Raw genomic sequence first — 22,636 nt, forward strand, 5'->3', positions numbered from 1 at the left:
CCCTCTGCCTCTGCTCTGCATGCCAGCTTCGGGCCACACACAGTGAAGAGCCAGACTTCCTATGTGCCCAATGTGAAGAGGCTGTGGGACCCTCGGGCCAGGACCCGTCTCAGCCGCGATTTGCGGACAGCTCCCTAGGGGCTACCCCGGATTTAGCGGGCAGTCTCGACCAATCGGGAATCCCGGGGGATCTTGTACCCCGGCGATTAGAGGCTGCTTCAATTTCCTGGGTGGATCTTTTTAAGGGGATTCATGCTTTTGTACAGATGCAGATGGCTTCCCGTCCAGGCCCTGCGGTTCCTGCTGTTCCAGCTGTTCCAGCTGTTCCTGCGGTTTCTGCGGTTCCGGCGGTGGCCGCGACCGTGGCGGCTGCTGCGAGCGGGACCTCCCGCCGCTGGACAGCCCAGATCAGTCAGACCAGGAGTTTTCACTGGACGAATCCGAACTCCCAGACGAATCCGAACTCCCGGACGAAGGGGACCTTCCCCCAGGGATTGAACCATATAGAACCATGAGGCGGTTCTTCCCTAAGGAGGATCTCTCCGACCTGGTGTCCCAGTGTCTGGCGGAGTTGGATATTACAGGTCCCAGCGCTATGGTACCCTCTGCGCAGAACCCCCTGCTGGAGGGTCTTCGTCCTACAGCCCGCCATTTTCCATTCTTGCAAGCAGCACAACAACTGATAGATTTAGAATGGGCGGCACCGGCTATCCAGGACCTGCTGGCGTGCCCTCAGGTGGACGCCCTGATTAGCGCTGTGGTCAAGCGCACTACCATTCCAGTTGAAGGGGGGACGGCCCTCAAGGAGCCTCACGACCGGCGACTGGACGCCATTCTGAAACAGACCTTTGAGGTGGCAGCTCTATCTTTGCGGATCACGACCTGCTGCACAGTGGTGACGCGTGCCTGTTTGTCACAGGTTAGGAACAACGCTCCAGCAGCTGACATGGAGTCCGCTCTTTCCTATTTGGCAGCGACCTTGATAAACTGGCCAGTACATGGGGTGCCTCTCCAGTGCCTAGACTGCCGGAAGATCGGTTCAGAAGGGGCCAGTGCGCTTTGCCAAGGCCCTCCAGGGGCAGGAGTTCCCAGCGCTTTGTTCCTTACAGGGGTCGCTACCAGGCACCACGTCCTCAGGCCAGGAATCAGTCCTTTCGGACCAAGCAGCGCAAGAGGGGAGCAGGCCCGGGCTCGGGTCCCAGCCGCGCCTCACAATGAGAATCCGCCGATTCATCTGGGGGGACGGGGCCATAGGGGGCAGGTTAACCCTCTTCTACCCCAGATGGGTCAAGATCACGTCGGACCAGTGGGTCCTCGCCATTATCCGGGAGGGATATTATCTGGACTTTCATCATCTCCCTCCGGACAAGTTTGTGGAATCATCATGTCATCATCAGCATTGGAAGCTACCTTGGCGAGGCTCCTGTCCTTGAAAGCCATAGTCCCAGTACCTGCATGGGAAATGGATTCTAGACATTATTCCATTTATTTCATGGTACCCAAGAAAGAGGGCACCTTTCGGCCTGTGCTGGACCTCAAATCAGTCAATCGCTACTTACGGGTGCCGAGGTTTCGCATGGAGACTCTGCGCTCCGTCAAGGCTGCAGTACAGCCAGGAGAATTCCTCACGGCATTGGACCTGTCAGAGGCACATCTGCATATCCCGATCCATCCGGATCATCAGTGCTACCTACGCTTCAAGGTTCTAGGCCGCCACTTCCAATTCCGGGCTCTGCCCTTCGGGTTGGCCACGTCACCACGGACATTTACCAAGGTGGTCGTAGTGGTGGCAGTGGCACTCAGGCGGGAAGGAATTTTGGTCCATCCCTACCTAGACGACTGGCTGATCAGGGCGAAATCTCGAGAGGAGAGCCTTCGAACAACCGACAGAGTGATCGCCCTTCTGGAAAGCTTGGGCTGGGTAATCAATCTCAGCAAGAGCTGCCTACAGCCTTCCCAGTCTCTGGAATACCTGGGAGTGCAATTCGACACGCAGGCAGACACAGTCAGTCTCACTGCCAAGAGAAGGTTGAAACTTCAGACGCGTATCCGGTACTTGATGGGAGCCAGTCGGCCCATAGCGTGGGATTATCTGCAAGTTCTTGGTCTCATGGCATCCACCCTGGAAGTGGTACCTTGGGCAAGGGCCCATATGAGACCCCTACAACACTCCCTGCTCTCTCGCTGGAGCCCTCGTCTACAGAACTATTCCACGCACCTACCTCTGCCTGCCAGAGTCCGGACACAGTCACGGTGGTGGCTGCAGTCCAACCACACGAGCAGGGGGTCGAAGATGTCCTCCCCCACGTGGATTCTGCTCACCACAGATGCCAGCCTGAGGGGATGGGGAGCACACTGCGAAGAACTCACCGCACAAGGGCGGTGGAACAGAGAAGAGTTAGGGTGGAACATCAACCGCCTAGAGGCACGGGCAGTCCGGTTAGCCTGCCTGCAATTTGCTCACCGACTGAGGAACAGAGCAGTCAGAGTGATGTCCGACAACGCCACCACGGTGGCATACATCAACCGTCAGGGCGGAACCAGAAGCCGACAGGTGTCCCTAGAGATAGCCCCGCTGATGGCTTGGGCGGAGGCGAATCTTCAGGACATCTCCGCCGTCCACATTGCCGGAAGGGACAACACCACGGCAGATTTCCTCAGCAGAGAAAGCCTAAATCCGGGGGAATGTCAGCTGTCGCCCACAGCCTTCCAGATGATTGTGGATCACTGGGGGATTCCGGACATGGACTTATTAGCAGACAGGTCCAATGCTCAAGTACCCAGATACTTCAGCCGCAAGCAAGATCCGTTCTCTCATGGGATCGACGCCCTGGTTCAGCCATGGCCTCCAGGGACCCTGCTATACGCTTTTCCTCCGTGGCCCCTGCTGGGCACCGTTATCCACAAGATTCAGAAGCACCGGGGCCTAGTTCTTCTAGTGGCACCAGACTGGCCAAGAAGACCCTGGTACGCGGACATGAGAAGACTACTGGCAGGGGAGCCCCTTCCCCTGCCTCCTCTCAGGGACCTGCTGCGCCAGGGTCCCATCCTCCACGAGGATCCGGCTCAATTCTCTCTTATGGTCTGGCCCATTGAGAAGGCTAGACTGAAGAAAAGAGGTTACTCGGAGCCAGTGATAGATACACTCCTCCGAGCTTGCAACTTTTCCACATCCCTCACCTACGTAAGGATCTGGAGAGTATTTGAAGCCTGGTGCGACACTCATGGCACCAATCCACATGTGACCACAATCCCTATTGTGTTGGATTTCCTGCAGGATGGACTTCAGAAGGGTCTCTCCCTCAGCTCCATCAAAGTTCAGGTGTCTGCGCTGTCTTGCTATGGTCCCAGGAGGGATGGCAAGACCATCGCCAGGCACCCAGATGTTTCTCGCTTCCTGCAAGGAGTCAAGCATATTCGTCCGCCACTGAAGTGGCCTGTGCCTTTGTGGAACCTTAACCTTGTTTTGGATTTCCTCGCGGGATCCACCTTCAGACCCCTTCGGGGCCTGTCTCTCCATTCTCTAACCTTGAAGATGGTGTTCTTGCTGGCTGTATGTTCAGCCCGCCGCATCTCAGAGCTACAAGCACTGTCCTGCCGTGATCCATTTCTCAGAATCACTCCGGAGGCTATCCATCTTCGGATGGTCCCCTCCTTTCTACCGAAAGTGGTTTCACAATTTCATCTTAACCAAACCATATCCTTGCCTACCATGGCGGGGTTGAAGAAATCTGAAGAAGGGCGTTTATTGCGCCATCTCGACTTTGGCAGATTACTGCCCAGATATCTGGAAGTGACACAACAACTACGAAAGACGGACCATCTGTTCGTCCTGCACAGCGGGAAGAAGCAAGGTGAAGCGGCCTCGCGGCCCACCATCGCCCGCTGGATTAAAGAAGTTATCAGAGCAGCTTACGTAGAAGCCGGGAAGTCTCCGCCTCTACAAGTCAAGGCTCATTCTACCAGAGCACAAGCAACATCCTGGGCTGAATCCAGGATGCTGTCGCCTGCAGAAATATGTAAAGCGGCGACATGGCCCTCCCTCCATACCTTCTCCAGATTCTACCGTCTGGATGTCCGGGCCAGGGAGGACTCAGCATTTGCGAGGGCGGTACTACATGGTCCTCAGGCAGCCTACCGCCCAGGCTGGGAGTAAAGCTTTTGTACATCCCATTCGTTCTGAGTCCATCTGGCTACACGCCAGGAAATGTTGAGATTACTACCTGATAATCTCCTTTTCCTTAGTGTAGACAGATGGACTCAGCATCCCGCCCAGCTGCCTGTGTACATGGGTTTCACCGATTCAAGGTAAGCCATGTCTTCTGTTCCATAAGAGTGTACACTCTACCTGCTGTCAACGCCTTCCGGTTGTGAATGCTGGCGGTCTCCAGCTACTATCAATCGGTCAGGGGAATCCTGTTTTCACTTTTCACTGAGCGTCAGTACACACATCCATAACAGCTTTTGCAAGGAAGATTACTGAGTTGCTACGCTTCCTGTGGGGATATATATACCCCCGTGCTGACGTCAGATCCATCTCCAACTGCTAGCACGCGGATACTATCCCATTCGTTCTGAGTCCATCTGTCTACACTAAGGAAAAGGAGATTATCAGGTAGTAATCTCAACAATTGGTGCCAAATACAAATTAAAAAGCACTGGAGACAGAGCTGAACCCTGTGGTACACCCCAATTAATAGGATGCCAGGAAGAATGTGTATAACTGATCTGTACTCTTTGCACTCTTTGTCAAGAAAAACCGGAACCAGTTTAAAACTATACCCCCCACTCCATAAGAAGACAAAGTTCTAATCAAAATATCATGATGGAGGGTATCAAAGGTTACAGACAGGTCAAACTGAACCAAAATACCCATTTGACCCTGATCTAAGCAACCTAACAAAGTATCAGTCGATGATAAAAACAACAACTCTGTCGAATGGTCCTTACGAAAACCAAACTGTTAACTATCCAATAACTAATTATCCTACTTGTGATTTTCTAACTCGTTTAACACAATCTTTTCCAAAAGTTTTGCTACAGTTTGTAAGTTAGAAATGGGAGCGGCAATTTGCTAGCTTTAGAGATGATATAACCTATCATTAAAATCATCCATTGTACCTGAAGACTGGAGGGTGGCCAATGTAAACCCAATATTTAAAAAAGGCTCCAGGGGTGATCCGGGTAACTATAGACCAGTGAGCTTGACTTCAGTGCCGGGAAAAATAGTGGAAACTATCCTCAAGATCAAAATCGTAGAGCATATAGAAAGACATGGTTTAATGGAACACAGTCAACATGGATTTACCCAAGGGAAGTCTTGCCTAACAAATCTGCTTCATTTTTCTGAAGGGGTAAATAAACATGGATAAAGGTGTGTTTGGATTTTCAGAAGGCGTTTGACAAAGTCCCTCATGAGAGGCTTCTACAAAAACTAAAAAGTCATGGGATAGGAGGGGATGTCCTTTCGTGGATTACAAACTGGTTAAAAGACAGGAAACAGAGAGTAGGATTAAATGGTCAATTTTCTCAGTGGAAAAGGGTAAACAGTGGAGTGCCTCAGGGATCTGTACTTGGACCCGTGCTTTTCAATATATATATAAATGATCTGGAAAGGAATACGATGAGTGAGGTTATCAAATTTGTGGATGATACAAAATTATTATTATGGTTCTAATCAATACAACATGAAACCATCGCTTCAATTCTCTTGTTTCTGAAACAATTTCAATGTTCATATGTCCAGACTGTAAAGCTTCTGCTTGTCTTGCCAACGTAAATTTTTTCACATGGACACAAGGCCACATAAATGACATATTTGGATACACAGTGTTGTGACCAGGAATGTGGACCCTTGGGCCGGCCTTGCGGAGAGGAGTTGGAAGAGAAGTTGGACTCCGCTGAAGAGAAGACAGGGTTGGCGGCTAGCTGACCGAGTACCGTGTAGAAGCTTCACCCTGGAAGTCCGTGGTACACCCGGGAGGAGCCCATGAGCACCCGGACCACTGGTACTTAGGCGAGAGTAGTGAAGAAGAAGTCTTCACCCTGGAAGTCCAAGATCCCCCCCAGAAGGAGCCCGTGAGGACCTGGACCGCTGGGACTTAGGCGACGGTGGTACGAAGCGATGAGAAGACGATCCAGAAGTCGAAGCAAGCGGCAGACAGGAGAACCGGACGAGAAGCTGAGATCAAGAGCCAGAGAATCAAGCTAGGGAATTTGAAACAAATACCATGGACTAGATCAGGATCAACAAGGCAGGAGTCACAGAAGCTGAAGTCAGGAACTGGAGTCACCTGAGCAGGAATCACTGGAGCTGGAACTGCAGGATGGCAACTACACTCTCTGAAAAGAAACTTAGTTGCTAAGCAATTCTGAGCAGGCAGACACCGGCTTAAGTATCTTGCCAGCATCTGACGTCATCTAGGGGGCTGTCCTCTGCCTGCGGGTGCTGAACCGTTAGCAGCTCCCTTCTCGCGCGCGCGTGCTCCCGGAGGGGTGGAGCTAAGATCGGACCTCGGCAGCATCTCCATCGTGGAGACGCCGCCGCAACGCGGCCCGGCAGGCCCGACACTCACCGCGACCCGGCACGGCCTCCCAGGGAAGGACAAAGGTAAGGACCCAGTCGCTAGGCTAGCGACCGGGACCGCAACACGTAGCTCTTCCAGGATGCTGTTTAACGTTTTATGCACCTTAGGTAACATATACATTGTAGGATCTCTCTGTACTTTCAAAGAATCAGCTATAAGTGATATTAAAGATCTAGAGTGGAGAAAATCATTCACTGCCTATAATTTATCGAAATCTGACAATTATGCTTTAGAAAATGTACAGAGAGATCCTACAAAAATAATAAAATCAGCTGATAAGGAAGGAGGAATTGTTGTCATGAATAAGGATGATTATGTGCAAGAGGTATTGCACCAATTATCAGATAAACAGGGTCGTAAATTACTGTCTATGGATTCCACTAAGAGACTACAAGCAGTTATTAAAAGGATCACGAAGAATGCTATGGAAGCAGGTTTTTGTTTTGTTTTGTGTTTTGTTTTGTTTTTAACTAAAAAGGAGTTTCAGTTTTTGAATATTCAACATGCCAACAATTTATATTTTATCAAAAGTGCATAAAACGTTAAACAAGCCTCCTGAAAGACCTATAGTCTCTGCATATGATTCAATTTTGTAACCATTAGCTATATATGTTGATATTTTTTAAAACCTTTTGTATCACAGATGCCAACTTATGTAAGAGATACAACTCATTTTCTTACTCTTATAGATTCTCTTAAATTTGAGGATTTCTGTGTATTAGTTACTCTGGATATTTGTTCGCTATCCACCAGCATTCTGCAAGAAGAAGCTTTGAATGTTATTTGTAATACTCTGAGAGAACGGGTTCATCCACACACAGTACTGACATCCTTTATATTGAAGTTGGTGAGAATTTGCTTTATGCAATAACTTTTTCATGATTCAGAAGCAGTTGTATCTGCAGATACAGGGAACAGCGATGGACTGCTCCATGGCTCCTTCAGTGGTTAATTTATATATGTCTGAATTTGAATCACATTGGATGACAATTCTCCATTCAAGAAAAAAATCAAATTATGGATGAGATTTATTGATGATGTTTTTATGCTTTGGTTGGGAACCATAGAGGAACTGCAGAAATTTCATCAATGGATAACTCATGCAATGATAAAATACAATTTATCATGAATATAGTTTCAGAGAAATTACTTTTCTGGAAGTAATGGTATGTGTGGAAGTAGGTGGTAAAATTGTTAGAACTTTGTATAAAAATGTAACTGATTGCTTGCAATGCCTATTTGCATTACAACAGTTTTCATCCGCAACCATTGAGAGACAATTTACCCTTTTCACAGTTTCTAAGGATGAGAAGGATTTGTACATCTATTAATGAATTCAAGAAAAAGTCAAAAGAAATGTCCAATAACTTTTTAATGCGAGGATATCCTGTTAATGTTGGCAGGAAAGCCTATAAACTTGTTTTATTCTCACCTAGGGAAAATGTATTATTGGTATCAAACAAGAATAAAGACAAGTATAAAAAAGAAGGTACACTCTCCCTTGTGTAATAAGATAGAGTAGCCATTCTGTGGATATTAGAAAAATTTTCAAGAAGAATATCCAAATATTGAGATTACATGAACAGTTTAAGAATGCTCGTATCCATTTTGCCTATACAAGGAATAAAAATGTAAAAGAATTGCTATGTCCATCTTTTTTATAAGACAAACGGCAGCAAAATTTGGGCAGTAAAGCAGGACATTACAAATGCAGACATTGTTTGACTTGTGCAGTTACTTTACAATTGACAGAATTTGTGCATCCTATAACCAAGAGAAAGATATGTTAACGTTTTTGACCACATGTGTATTCAAATATGTCATATATATGGCTTTGTGTCCATGTGAAAAAATTTACATTGACAAGATGAGCAGATGCTTTAGAATCCGGATATCTGGACATCGAAGTTGTTTCAGAAATAAGAGAATTGAAATGAGGATGGTTTCACATTGTATTGATTACAACCATAAATTTAAGGATTTGAGAATTTTTGTAATAGACATATTACAACATCTGCGAGGGGGAGATAGAGAAAAATGGTTGTTATAGCAAGAACAGAGATGAATTTATGAATTGGATAGTATTGATCCACAAGGAATGAATGGAAGTATCTTTTGTGACAAATTTTGAATGTTTGATTACAACATCAGGGTAGTGTTGGTTTTGATTTAATTGATGGATTGAGTTAGTAACCAATCGGATTCCATTAAAAAAAAAAGGGAGTAAAAAACATCCCGAATGGTCAGTAGAAACAAGGAAATTGCTATTGGTTAAACTAATATAATTGAAAGGAGTTTTGACCAGATTGAAAAAAAATAAAAAAGTAAAGACATTCAATAGGGGTTGGTTAAAAATTCTGATGGACAATCTGTTGAACCAATAGGAGAATGGGGTTTCAATTACACTACAATATAAGCTGCTGCCTTTCGAATAATATTTAAACAGAAGGCAGACTTCAGTCACCGTTTACTTTCGTATATGTTTCTTGAAGAGGACGCATCATCATGGAAGGTGAGATTACAGATGGTTGTGGGTGAAACATTCTTTGAACAAAGTAGTAGTAATCTTTATTTTTGCATTAGGAACTTTGAGTGCTTGAATAAGCCTCCCTGACACAGCCAATGAGGAGAAACACTGGCCAGCTTGTCGGAGGTTTAAAAAAGTGAATAATGATGACGCTGTGATATATGAAATTATCTTTGGAAGCAAGAGTGTTCATTCAATTTACTATGAATAGTAACATAGGAATGACGGCAGAAAAAGACCAAAATAGTCCATCTAGTCTGCCCAGCAAGCTTCCCAAGGTAGTAACAGCCGCTCCATGCAGGTAACTTACCCCCACGTTTCTGGTAAAGGTAGTAACTGCTGCTCCGTGCCGGTTAAGCTTTTTTATTTATTCCCATCCTCTAGCCTTTAGGGATCCACAGTGTTTATCCCATGCCCCTTTGAAATTCTTCACAGTTTTAGTCTTCACCACTTCCTCCAGAAGGGCATTCCAGGCATCCACCACCCTCTCGGTGAAGAAATATTTCCTGACATTGGTTCTAAGTCTTCCTCCCTGGAGTTTCAAATTGTGACCCCTAGTTCTACTAAATTGTTTCCAATGGAAAAGGTTTGTTGACGACCATGGATCATTAAAACCTTTCAAGTATCTGAAGGTCTGTATTATATCACCCCTGCTCCTCCTCCCCTCCAGGGCATACAAATTCAGGTTCTTCAACCCAAGTCCCATATGCAATCTTTGACACAAAATGTAATTCATTGTTGGTTATAATAACTGCAGGTGATTGAAGATGGAATCAGTGTGAACTGTGGAATAATTGTTTTTGCTAGCAGAGTATTAAGCCCATGAAGAGTTTTTTTGGGCAACAATCAAATGCATATGAGAGGAGCATAATGGACTTTGTGAAATATTCAAAGAAGAGTCCATGGGAATAAGTATGAGCCATGGCGGTCTTCTTTTTTCCAAAAATTTAAAAATATAAAATAAAAATCTTTATAGAAGTGATTAATAAAAGAATTTCTATAAATCAATGAATAAATTAGGAAGTTTTTAGACTAATGATTTTGCCCTTTACCAGATTGACTTTTAAAATCTGGCATCTGAAGTCTTTTCCTCCTTGCAATAAAAGTTGGTTTTTTTAGAAATTTGTGTTCATTATAATGTGGGTGATGTGGATTAAACAATAAGGTGCAGTAGAATTTGGCAGTAGCATATAATTGCCTTGGTATTTTGAGGTTTGTATCTATCCTTAACAAGGTGTGGAGCGACAAGCAAACACACTAAATATTAATTAATCCAGCAGGTGTGTTGCAACAAGGTAGAAAAGGTACAAAAATAAGTTACAAACAATCAATTAAATAGCAGAGAAACATTAATTCCAAGTGAAACAGTCCCACATTGTACCAGCTTCGGCTGCGCTTAAGTGCTGAGATCTTCCTTCTGTTATCTAAGTTTCCTTCCAGAGTGAATGTAATTCTTGAGCTTTTAGTCGAGCCACAGGATATGGTACTGCTAACGGGACTGGCAGTGGAGGAAGAGGCTGTCGGCCATAAACTAAGTGAAAAGGAGACATCTTAGTAGAGGATGAGTCATGAGAATTCAAGTCGAATTCCGCCCAGGGCAGCAGAGATGACCAATCATTTTGTCGAGCATTGATGTAGCTACGCAAAAACTGTTTTAAGAGTTCAGTGAGTCCTCTCCGCTTGTCCATTGGCCTGAGGGTGGTAAGTCGTAGTAAAATCCAGTGAAATATTAAACTTTTTGCAAAGAGCTTTCCAAAACTTGGCCGTGAACTGAGTTCCATGATTTGAAAGAATGTGCTGGGGTAGACCATGGAGGCAGAAGACATGCCAGATGAAAAGTTGTGCCAATTGTGAAGCGGAGGGAAGAGTTGGTAGAGCAACAAAGTGTGCCATTTTTGAGAACCGATCTACTATAGTCCAGATAACTGTGTTACCATCTGAAGGAGGGAGATCTACCACAAAATCCGTGGCAATGTGTGACCAAGGCACTGAGGGTGCTGGCAAGGGTTGTAGGAGACCCCAGGGTCGGCTGCGAGAGGCTTCTGCTGGGTGTGTACCAGACAGGAGTCTACATAATTGCTTACAACACGTCGGATTGTGGGCCACCAATAATATCGTTGTAAGGATGCTAAAGTACGAGCTCTTCCGGGGTGACCCGCAGTGCGGGCATCATGAGCCCATTGCAGAACTGTGACTCTGAGATGGCGAGGTACAACCATCTTGTTCAGTGGTATGGTAGTGATCGCTGAGAGTATCATCCGAGCAGGATCGATGATATGATGAGGATGCTCTTCCATGTTTTCAGGAACAAAGGAACGGGACAAGGCATCTGCCTTAAGATTTTTGGCAGCGGGCCGGTAACAAAGGCAAAGTCGAAGCGGGTGAAGAAAAGAGCCCAGCGGGCCTGACGAGGATTCAATCATTGAGCTTGATCAGATACTCTAAATTTTTATGATCCCTATACACAGTTGATGGTATGTTGTGCTCCCTTGAACCAAGGCTGCCACTCCTCAAATGCAAGTTTTACCGTTAGAAGCTCCTTATCGCCTACTCTGTAATTACTTTCAGCAGGAGAGAATTGCTTGGAATAGAATGAACATGGGTGTAGAGTACCTGTCGAATGCTGGCTAAGTACTGCCTCTACCCCCACAGAAGAGGCGTCGACTTCGATTATGAAAGGTCGAGAAGGATCAGGGTGTTGAAAAGGTTCTTGAAGGAAGGCAGTCTTAAGACGCTGGAAGGCCGATACGGCCGTGGTGGGCCATGATTTTGGGTTTGCATCCTTACGGGTCAGAGCTGTGAGTGGAGCAACTAATTTTGCGTAATTATGGATGAATGTTTGGTAATAATTAGCAAACCCTAAAAAACTTTGTAGAGCCCGCAGGCCAACAGGCTGAGGCCAATTCAGGATTCTTTGGAGTTTCTCTGGATCCATTTGGAAACCATTATGAGAGACTATATAGCCGAGAAATGGTAAACTTTCTACCTCAAAAGTACATTTCTCCAGTTTAGCAAACAACTTGTTGTCTCGGAGACGTTGAAGAACTCAGATGACATCTTGGCGGTGAATTTGTAGGTCTTTGGAGAATATGAGGATATTGTCTAAATAAACTACCACTGAACTATATAAGAGATCACGGAAAATCTCATTCATCATGTTTTGAAAAATAACAGGAGCGTTGCATAAGCCAAACGGCATTAACCCGGTATTCATAGTGCCCGTCTTGAGTGTTAAATGCCATTTTCCATTAGTCTCCCTTTCGAATACGGATCAGGTTGTAGGCCCCACGGAGGTCAAGCTTCGAAAAGATTCTAGTACCTTGCAAGCGATCAAACAATTCCGAAATGAGTGGTAGAGCATAACGATTTTTGACAGTTCAAACCTCTGTATATACAAGGTCGTAAAGATCCATCCTTTTTTGCCACAAAAAAGAAACCTGCTCCAGCAGAGGAAGTTGACTGATGAATGAATCCTTTAGCTAAATTTTCTTGGATGTAATCCATCATGGCTTTGGTTTCTGTGAGAGAGAGTGGGTTGACTCGCCCTCGCAGGGGTTCAGCGTTGGATAGGAGATTAATGGCACAGTCATAAGGACAATGAGGAGGTAATGTATCTGTTCCTAATTTTGAAAAAAACATTGGCATAGGAAGCGTAATGGGCCAGTAGCCCAGTAGGACTCAAAGCTGTGGAGAGACATCGCCGAATGGATGGTTTTTTCCAAGCAAGAATTATGGCACGAAGAACCCCATTGTGGCAGTTGTAGGGATTCCCACTCAAAGCTAGGAGAATGTTTCCGAAAGGATAGGATGAATAACTTGGTCCAACAGGTGAAAGGCTATTTGTTCTTCTTGTAGAAGACCCGTACGCAAGGTGATCAGTATGGTAGTATGAGTGACTTTCCCCGGTAAGGGCTTGCCCAAAATGGAAGATAGTATTAGCGGCATGGGAGCTAAACAAGTAGGAATCTGCAGGTGCTGAACCAGTTGTTTGAGGATGAAGTTACCACCTGAGCCGGAATCTACAAGAGACAGAGTGTGAAAGTCATCTTTATCGCCTATAATGGCAACTGGTACAGTAAGTGGGGAAGCGGGAGAAGTTAAGCCTAGGGAAAGCTCCCCGACTTGACCTAGGCCTGGGAGTTTCCCGGGCGCAATGGGCAAGCACATATCCAGCTTTTCCACAGTATAAGCAAAGACCCTTACAACAACATTGGAGGCATTCTTCGGGGGTCAATGGGACCGCAACCTAGCTGCATAGGTTCCTCAGAAACATCCCTGGTGGTCACAGTCTGCGGCTTCAGAAAAGGCGAATGACGAGAGGACCTGAAAATAGGTGGAGGTCTTCTAGAAGATGAAAATTCCCGAGACGTCTCCTGGAGTCGACGGTCATTACGGCCAGCCAAATCAATCAAAGCGTCCAGAGAGGAAGGTAGCTCACGGGCTGCCAATTCATCTTTTATCCGAGAGGCAAGACCATCAAGAAAAATGGAACGCAGACAGTCCTCGCCCCAATGAAGTTCGGATGTCACTGTACGGAATTGGATTACATAATCCGTCAGGAGTCGGGATCCCTGTCGCAAATGCAGCAAAGTACTACCGGAAATCGTCTGTCGCCCAGGATCATCAAAGATGGTACGAAACAATGACAGGACTGCTTGAAGATCTTGCAGGACTGGATCAGCTCGTTCCCACAGCGGTGAAGCTCACACCAGCGCTTTCCCATCCAAGAGGGAGAGAATGTAAGTCGTTTTAGTAAGGTCTGTGGGAAAAAGAGCAGACTGCAAACAAAAGTGCATGTGACACTGATTGATAAAGCCGCGACACAGCTGAGGTTCCCTGGCATAACGTGGACGAACCGGAAGCAGCAGGACTGGTCGTGGGGTAGGTGTCGCAAGTGAAGAATCTCCGGCTGAGAAAGCCCCCTGTTGTATTGTGGAGACCAGACGTAGGTTAAAACAATCCACCGCTGAAGCAAGAGACTCGAGGACCTTCTGTTGTTCCAGGATTTTCTGAGCCAGACCAGGTATGGCCTGTCGAGCAGAAGCCTCTGCCGGGTCCATGGTCTTGGCAATCTGTTGCACCTGTAGCGATACCAGGTGAGAGTGTGGACCCCTTGTTCAAGGTAAGGTTGACACAACATGAAAGGGCGAACCCCTGTAGGTCCCTACCGTCGGAAGGCGAGGCTGATCTAGATGGCGAAAATGTTCAAACTCAGTCCAAAATCAGAAGTCCAATAATTGCCAATAGTTAATCCAAAGTCCAAAGCTAGAAGAATTGTAGAAACCAGTCTGTAGTCTGAAGCCAGAAGAAACAGTGAAGACGGAAGGTAGGATCAAAAGCAGGAACCAGGAAAGAAAACTGGAACAGCCTGGAAAACAAGAAAACAGGAACAGGCTCAAAAGTATCAGGAGCAAACTGCAGCACTACTAAGAAAGAAGGCAAATTTGTTGCTAAGACGTCAGAGGAACTTTTGTTCTTTGTTTTAAAGGTAAGAGCTCTAGAGATGTGCGTTCGTTTATGACGAATTAGGCAATTTCAACGAAATTGCCTAATTCGTCGGGGGCCCAGCCCCCCGAAACAGATTTTCCCCGAACTACGAGAAAAATTTGTTTTTCGGGTTTGTACATTGGTCAGCCCCTGTCACATGGTAGGAGCAATAAGAAACATAAGAAAATGCCATACTGGGTCAGACCAAGGGTCCATCAAGCCCAGCATCCTGTTTCCAACAGTGGCCAATTCAGGCCATAAGAACCTGGCAAGTACCCAAAAACTAAGTCTATTCCATGTTACCATTGCTAATGGCAGTAGCTATTCTCTAAGTGAACTTAATAGCAGGTAATGGACTTCTCCTCCAAGAACTTATCCAATCCTTTTTTAAACACAGCTATACTAACTGCACTAACCGCATCCTCTGGCAACAAATTCCAGAGTTTAATTGTGCATTGAGTTAAAAGAACTTTCTCCGATTAGTTTTAAATGTGCCACATGCTAACTTCATGGAGTGCCCCCTAGTCTATTATCCGAAAGAGTAAATAACCGATTCACATGGATGGCAGGTGTCATCCTATCCCCCAAGACTTGCCAAACGTCCCTGGTGGTCCAGCGCCATCTTGTGCTCCTACCATTTGACAGGGGCTGACCAATGGCACCGGTAGCCCCTGTGACATAGTAGGTCAAAGGCTATCGGCGCCATTTTAATGCGAGGCAGGCCGGACAGCCCGACGGCACGGAGGGAGAAATCGTTCGCGGGACCCCGCTGGACCACCAGGGATGTTAGTAAGTCTTGGGGAGGGATCGGGATGGTGGTGGGGGGGTTGTATTTAATGTATTATGGTAGATTTTTAATGCTTGGGGTGGGTTTTTTTGAGCTTCGTTTTTCCTGCGTCGTTTTTTGGGCCAGTTTCGTTTTTCCTCATTTAGTTTTCATTCGTTTTTCAAAAAAACTAACCGAGGGAAAACGAACTTTACCCCGAAGCGTCCGACTCCAAAAAAAAAAATGACCCTGTAGAAAAAAACGAAGCTCATCTCTAAAGAGCTCTGACACCAGCAGGGAAACTACTAAGTAACAATGCAAACTTGTTGCCAAGGGAACAGCTCTGATGTCAGCCGTTGCTTCCTGCCTTAAGGCCTTCAATTCCTCACAGCTGACGCCGAGGCACTGCAAGTTCAACACTCACTCAGAAACATGCAGTATATAAAACATTTTAAATAAATACCTTGCCTTACAGTCTACCCAGGCCTCCTGTCTTTCCTTGTGGCCTATCCAGGTCTCCTGCCTTGCTCTGTTGCCCAGAACCCAAAGGCTCAGCCTGTGGGAAAGGGGGCTGGTTTAGCAGAAGACCAGCTCCAGTCTTGCCCTGCCGTCCTTTACCGCTTCTGCTGGGGTACTTCCTGACTCCAGCCTGCAAGACCATGACAGGAGCTCTCTGATTTTGTTGGAGACATTTAATACCTCCCAAGGTATCAATGCAGATGAGGTGGGTCTCAACAGAAAGAAGGCTCTGGAATGAGGGTCGTGAGATGAAGGTGAAAAGCTGTAGACTCAGGAGTAATTTACAGAAAGGGTGATGGATGCATAGAACAGCCTCCTAGTAGAAATGGTGGAGACAAGAACAATATCTGAACTCAAGAAAACATGGGTCAAGCATAGGGGGTCTCTAAGGGAATGGTAGGGATTGTAGAAATGGTGTGGGTGGGCAGACTTGATAGGCCTTATGGTCTTTTTCTGCTGTCATATTTACATGTTTCTAAACAGCATAGCAGGGCTCAAGAGGGGTTTGGATGTGTTTCTAGAAAATCAGGATATAAACAGATATTGGGGTTTAGAGACAAACTTGCTTCATGTTCTCATATACTTACAAGATGTCACTTTTAGTGAGCCCTTGAGAATGAGGCATAATTGATGCAGCCTAGCCGGCAAACCCACTAGGCCTTTGCTGTCAGTAGGCAGACACACTTGGGGACTTAGTCTGGGTTTCACCTTTACCAACCCCTTTTTCCAAAGGTTGAGCCTTTGGCTTTGGGGGTCAACAGGACTTAGGCAAGGTTCCAGTGAGTGAAGGAAGTTTGGGAACAGGAAAATGGCAGCGAACAGGCGAATATGGATACCAGGCCAAAGTCAGGGCAGGCAGCATGCATGCAGAGTCGAATACCAGAGGTAGAGGCAAATGGCATTCAGGCATGAGGTCAAGCATGAGAGAGGAAGCAAGGGGCAAGGAAAAGAGGGGAGGTAAGAGCAAGGCAAGGACAGGAGCAGGGGACACAGAAGCAGGAACTTAAGCATACACAGGATCAGGAAACAGCAGAGTAGTAACATGCATTTTAGAGCAAGAGGACCTGTTGTTGTGGTGCTGCCTAATTGCAGGAGACTTCCTTATCTACTCATAAAGGATTGTGATATTATCAGCCAGCACCACAGGAAGTCCCAGGAAGTTCAGAGCTACAGGAAGTTCTAGCTAGGGTCCCTGGAGCAGCATGTTGCTAGAGGCTATGCTGGAGCCACTTCAGATCAGAGGTGAGGGGTATTACACAAATATTACTTAGGTGAACTCTGGTTTTATCTGTTGGGTTTTATTAATGACTCTGGGGCCACTGTCTGAGGCCAGATGCCGAGCTAGATGGGCCATTGGTCTGATCCAGCTCAGCCATTTTTATGTTCTTAAATAAAGGATCTCTGTGCTATGCTTCTCTCTGCAGCCTTCTATATCATCTAGGAGGTATAAGAGAGACACTTCTATCCTTCACCCTCTTTTCTATAGCAACAACAGGGGCCTCACTCTCATCATAGAGGGCCTATAAGCTGCAATCTGCTTCCCTGTCAAAAACTGGGAAGGATTTTGACTAGATTCAGGAAGACATAGCTAGAATTGCAGTGTCTGTTCTTGACCACCTACTTGTGGGTGGAAGGCTGATGTTTTATGCAAACTGTTGGCCCACTACAATCTTGGATAGCTTGATTTTAAGTATAGTATGAAATGGATAAATATTTTGCCAATTGGAAATCCCACCAAATTGCCTACTGAGGGGTTATCACTTCTCAACTTCAAGATTTCTTACTCAAGGAACTCTCCACCCTCTTGGAGACCGAGGTGGTGTACTCCATTCCATCATTGGAAAGAGGGCAAGGATTTTATTTCAAGTACTTACTGAGTCCAAAGTATATAGGAGGACTTTGCCCCACCCTAGACCTAAAGTCCTTGAATAAATTCATAGTAAAAGTTAAGTTCAAGATAGTTTCCTGAGCACGTTAATTCCCTTCTTTCAAAAATGAGACTGACTGTATTCCATGAATTTTATATACATGATGTTTTATTGTTTGATTTATTTTAAATTGTTTTATTGATTTTGTTTGTTATATGTTTTATGTTCTATAATCTGCTTAAAACAGAACCTGGCAATTAGGTAGAATATAAATTATTGTAAATAAATAAATATAGAGATACATCCAAGTCACAGAAAGCATCTCAGATTCATAATAAGAAAACACTATCTACAGTATCACATGCTACCCTTCGGCCTACCATTAACACCACAAATATTCACTGGGAGCTCAATATGCAAAAGCCATTTAGACAGGTAACATAATAGTTATCCATCTAAATGGTTTACTCAGCTATATTTAGCCCTTATCCAGTTAAATTCTACCCGGGTAACTAATTACCCAGGTAACTAATTAGTCGGCTAGAATTTAGCTGGATAAGAAGGGGGTGTTCCGGGGTAGGCAGGAGGTGTTTTGGGGAAGCCCAGATTTAGCCATATAAGTTATGTAGCTAACACCGATATTCAGAGTTAGCCGCTTAACCCATGCAGCTAACTCTGGTTGGCCAGTAGGATGTCCTAAAGTTAGCCGGTTATGCATAACCGGCTAACTTTAGGATAGCCGAGTATATTCAGTGGCATGGCCGCACCATTGAATATACCTTGCTAGTTAGCTGAATATGTTTATCCGGCTAACTAGCCAAGCCACACAGCAGCTGCAAATGGACCTCAATATGTTTATCAGCATGTCTGTGTTAACTGGGGATGTACTTGCTTCCCTAGATGAATGAGTGACTGGTGAAAAGCATTTTTCAGTACTTCTCAGAAAGTGCAAAAAAATCAATGACCAAAAACCATCTGCACGCTGGAGGAGTTAGGATTTGTTATAAATTATCACAAATCCCACTTGAGCCTGTTGCCTCAGTTAGAATTATAGCAATTCTGTTAAACATGGCTTCGCCAAAGGCTTTTCTTCCACAAGAAATGATCATCATCTAAAAGAAATAAAGTCATCAGATATCAACATGACAGATGTATCCAACCTAGACTAAGGAGCTCATAAAGGGGCTGCACATCCAAAGCATTTGGTCTCCTTAGGAAAAGCTTTAGCAGATACATTTCCTGGCACTAAAGACATGCATAGATCAGTTGGCCAACAAAGCTGTCCAGGGTCGAAGTGACAATGAGGAAGCCATGTTCTGTTTTATCAAGCAGGTAGGAGTAGGTTCATACCTCCTGCCTCAGTGCCACATATCTGCCAGGCAAGGAGAATACCCTAGCAGACAAACTGAGCCAATATCTAGAACTACATGAGAGCTTACAGACCAGATATTCCATAAAGATACTCTTGAAACTCAGAAGAGTCTGGAGAATTATGATTCTCATAACTCCCTATTGGCCGAGACAGGTTTGGTTCCCACATCTTTGGGAGTTATTCAACAATAACCAGTCCTATTGGAGAATTCCCCCACACTCATCATGAAAAACCAGCCTGGATGTTAAGACATTAGTATTGATTCCCTAAATTTTTCTAATGGTGTCTTGTGGTTTTCTGGCTTCTAGAAAAGATTCCACTAGAAAGTCTTATGGCTTTAAGTAGAGGAAGTTTGTCTTCTGGTATGGTGGAAAGACACGGTTTTCTTTCCCCTGCGCCACAAAGATATTACTTGAATAATTTCTACATCTCTCGCTGTGTTAGGGTTCACCTCAGTACAATTGGTGCCTGTCACCACCATGTAGATACTGCCTTTCGTTGTCAGATTGGTGAGAATCTTGCATCTGTTGAAGCCTCCCATTAAGCTTCCTTGCTATGTCATGGGGCATCATTGTGGATCTGGCCCAGCTGATAAAAGCTCCTTTTGAGCCACTAGTTGTGGTTCCTTTGTTCTAAGCCAGATCATCTGGAGGCTTAGGGCTTGCCCCATCTGTGTCCAGTCCTCTGTCCTAAAAAAGAAAGTTGTCTTGGAAGAATTGACTGCCCCCTCCCCCCTTTTACTATAAAACATCAAGATAATCTGTCTCCAATTCCACAGAGAATTTTGGAAGAACAGGCTCTGGTCGAGTAAGACTTGTGATACAGAGATACAATCCCCACTCTTCAAATAACAACCACACAAAATGCCATTACTACACTGGAACATTTAATGCTCTGGAAATGGGATTTGAAGTTTTGGATATGAAGGAAGGCATGTAAAACAATCTTGTTTCATAACATTTTGTTTTTCTTTTTAGATGGTTTGATAAATCAATTAGCTTTATAGTATTCAAGAATGGTAAAATGGGGATGAACCTGGAGCACTCCTGGGCAGATGCCCCTATTCTTGGACATCTCTGGGAGGTAAGTCTTTGGCTCTTAATCCCCAGAAGCCTTTTTCCAGTTTACTCAGACCTTCTTCTTTTCTCAGCCCTCTGCACTGTCAAGTTAGGTGGTTTTGAACTATCAGCTATTCTTTCCTAATTTTGTCCTGCACAGCCAGTTCCTGCAGGCACTATACATTTGATATATTTATTCTTGTTTGTCCCTTTTTTCTTCCCCCGTTAAGTCCATATTTAGAAATATTTAGCTAAAAAACTCAGGAATTATCTGGTCAATGAAGATTTGAGCACTTATCTGGGTAAAGTTAGCTGGCTAGAATTTAGCTGGATAAATTAGGGGCATTCTAGGGCCAAAATCTGGAGAGGTTGAGTTAGCCCGATGAGCTATCCGGCTAACTCCAATATTCAGAGTTAGCTCTTATAACTTTATCTGCCTAGGTTTGGTCAGCCGGTAGCTCTGCCTTAAAGCTAGCCAGTAAATATCAGCCAGCTAACTTTAAGATAGCTATTTTCAATAGTGAAACTACACTATTGAATATATCTACAAATTTAACAGGATGAGTTTATGCGGCTAACTTTCCTATCTGGACAGTGACTGAATATGGACATAAGAACATAAGAAAATGCCATACTGGGTCAGACCAAGGGTCCATCAAGCCCAGCATCCTGTTTCCAACAGTGGCCAATCCAGGCCATAGGATCCTGGCAAGTACCCAAAAACTAAGTCTATTCCATGTTACCATTGCTAATGTCAGTGGCTATTCTCTAAGGGGTAGATTTTCAGACGAGCGCGAACAGCCTACTTTTGTTTGCGCTCCAGGCGCAAACAAAAGTACGCTGGATTTTAGTAGATACGCGCGTAGTCGCGCGTATCTACTAAAATCCTGGATCGGCGCGCGCAAGGCTATCGATTTCGTATAGCCTGTGCGCGCCGAGCCGCGCAGCCTACCCCCGTTCCCTCCTAGGCCGCTCCGAAATCGGAGCGGCCTAGAAGGGAACTTTCCTTTGCCCTCCCCTCACCTTCCCCTCCCTTCCCCTACCTAACCCACCCGCCCGGCCCTGTCTAAACCCCCATCCTACCTTTGTCGGGGGATTTACGCCTCCCAGAGGGAGGCGTAAATCCCCGCGCGCCAGCGGGCCTCCTGCGCGCCGGGCCGCGACCTGGGGGCGGGTACGGAGGGCGCGGCCACTCCCCTGGGCCGTAGCCACGCCCCCGTACCCGCCCCAAAACGCTGCCGACACGCCCCCCGCAACGCTGCGCGCTCCGGCCCCGCCCCCCGACACGCCTCCCGACACGCCCACTCCGAAAACCCCGGGACTTACGCGAGTCCAGGGGTTCTGCGCGCGCCGGTGAGCCTATGTAAAATAGGCTCACCGGCGCGCAGGGCCCTGCTCGCGTAAATCCGCCCGGTTTTGGGCGGATTTACGCGAGCAGGGCTCTGAAAATCCGCCCCTAAGTGAACTTAATAGCAGGTAATGGACTTCTCCTCCAAGAACTTACCCAATCCTTTTTTAAACATAGCTATACTAACTACACTGACCACGTCCTCTGGTAACAAATTCCAGAGTTTAATTGTGCGTTGAGTAAAAAATAACTTTCTCCGATTAGTTTTAAATGTGCCCCTTGCTAACTTCATGGAGTGCCCCCTAGTCTTTCTACTATCTGAAAGAGTAAATAACCGATTCACATCTACCCGTTCTAGACCTCTCATGATTTTAAACACCTCTCATGATTTTAAACACCCCTCAATCGTCTCTTCTCCAAGCTGAAAAGTCCTAACCTCTTTAGTCTTTCCTCGTAGGGAAGTTGTTCCTTTCCCCTTATCATTTTGGTAGCCCTTCTCTGTACCTTCTCCATCGCAATTATATCTTTTTTGAGATGCGGCGACCAGAATTGTACACAGTATTCAAGGTGCGGTCTCACCATGGAGTGATACAGAGGCATTATGACATTTTCCGTTTTATTCACCATTTCCTTTCTAATAATTCCCAACATGCTGTTTGCTTTTTTGACTGCCGCAGCACACTGAACCGACGATTTCAATGTGTTATCCACTATGATGCCTAGATCTCTTTCTTGGGTTGTAGCACCTAATATGGAACCCAACATTGTGTAATTATAGCATGGGTTATTTTTCCCTATATGCATCACCTTGCACTTATCCACATTAAATTTCATCTGCCATTTGGATGCCCAATTTTCCAGTCTCACAAGGTCTTCCTGCAATTTATCACAATCTGCTTGTGATTTAACTACTCTGAACAATTTTGTGTCATCTGCAAATTTGATTATCTCACTCGTCGTATTTCTTTCCAGATCATTTATAAATATATTGAAAAGTAAGGGTCCCAATACAGATCCCTGAGGCACTCCACTGTCCACTCCCTTCCACTGAGAAAATTGTCCATTTAATCCTACTCTCTGTTTCCTGTCTTTTAGCCATTTTCA

The 22,636-nt window shown here is 45.6% G+C and overlaps 1 protein-coding gene across 1 annotated transcript in view; it reads left to right on the plus strand.

Moving 5' to 3' along the window:
* Positions 1-22,636, plus strand: part of CPT1A (carnitine palmitoyltransferase 1A) — a 939,552-nt gene that overhangs the window by 567,802 nt on the left and 349,114 nt on the right. The window contains 1 exon segment of the mRNA XM_029583120.1: positions 20,104-20,209. Coding sequence (XP_029438980.1) covers positions 20,104-20,209 — 106 coding nt within the window.

The sequence above is a fragment of the Rhinatrema bivittatum genome, chromosome 17 (genome assembly GCF_901001135.1).
Source record: "Rhinatrema bivittatum chromosome 17, aRhiBiv1.1, whole genome shotgun sequence".
Taxonomy (NCBI): Eukaryota; Metazoa; Chordata; class Amphibia; order Gymnophiona; family Rhinatrematidae; genus Rhinatrema; species Rhinatrema bivittatum.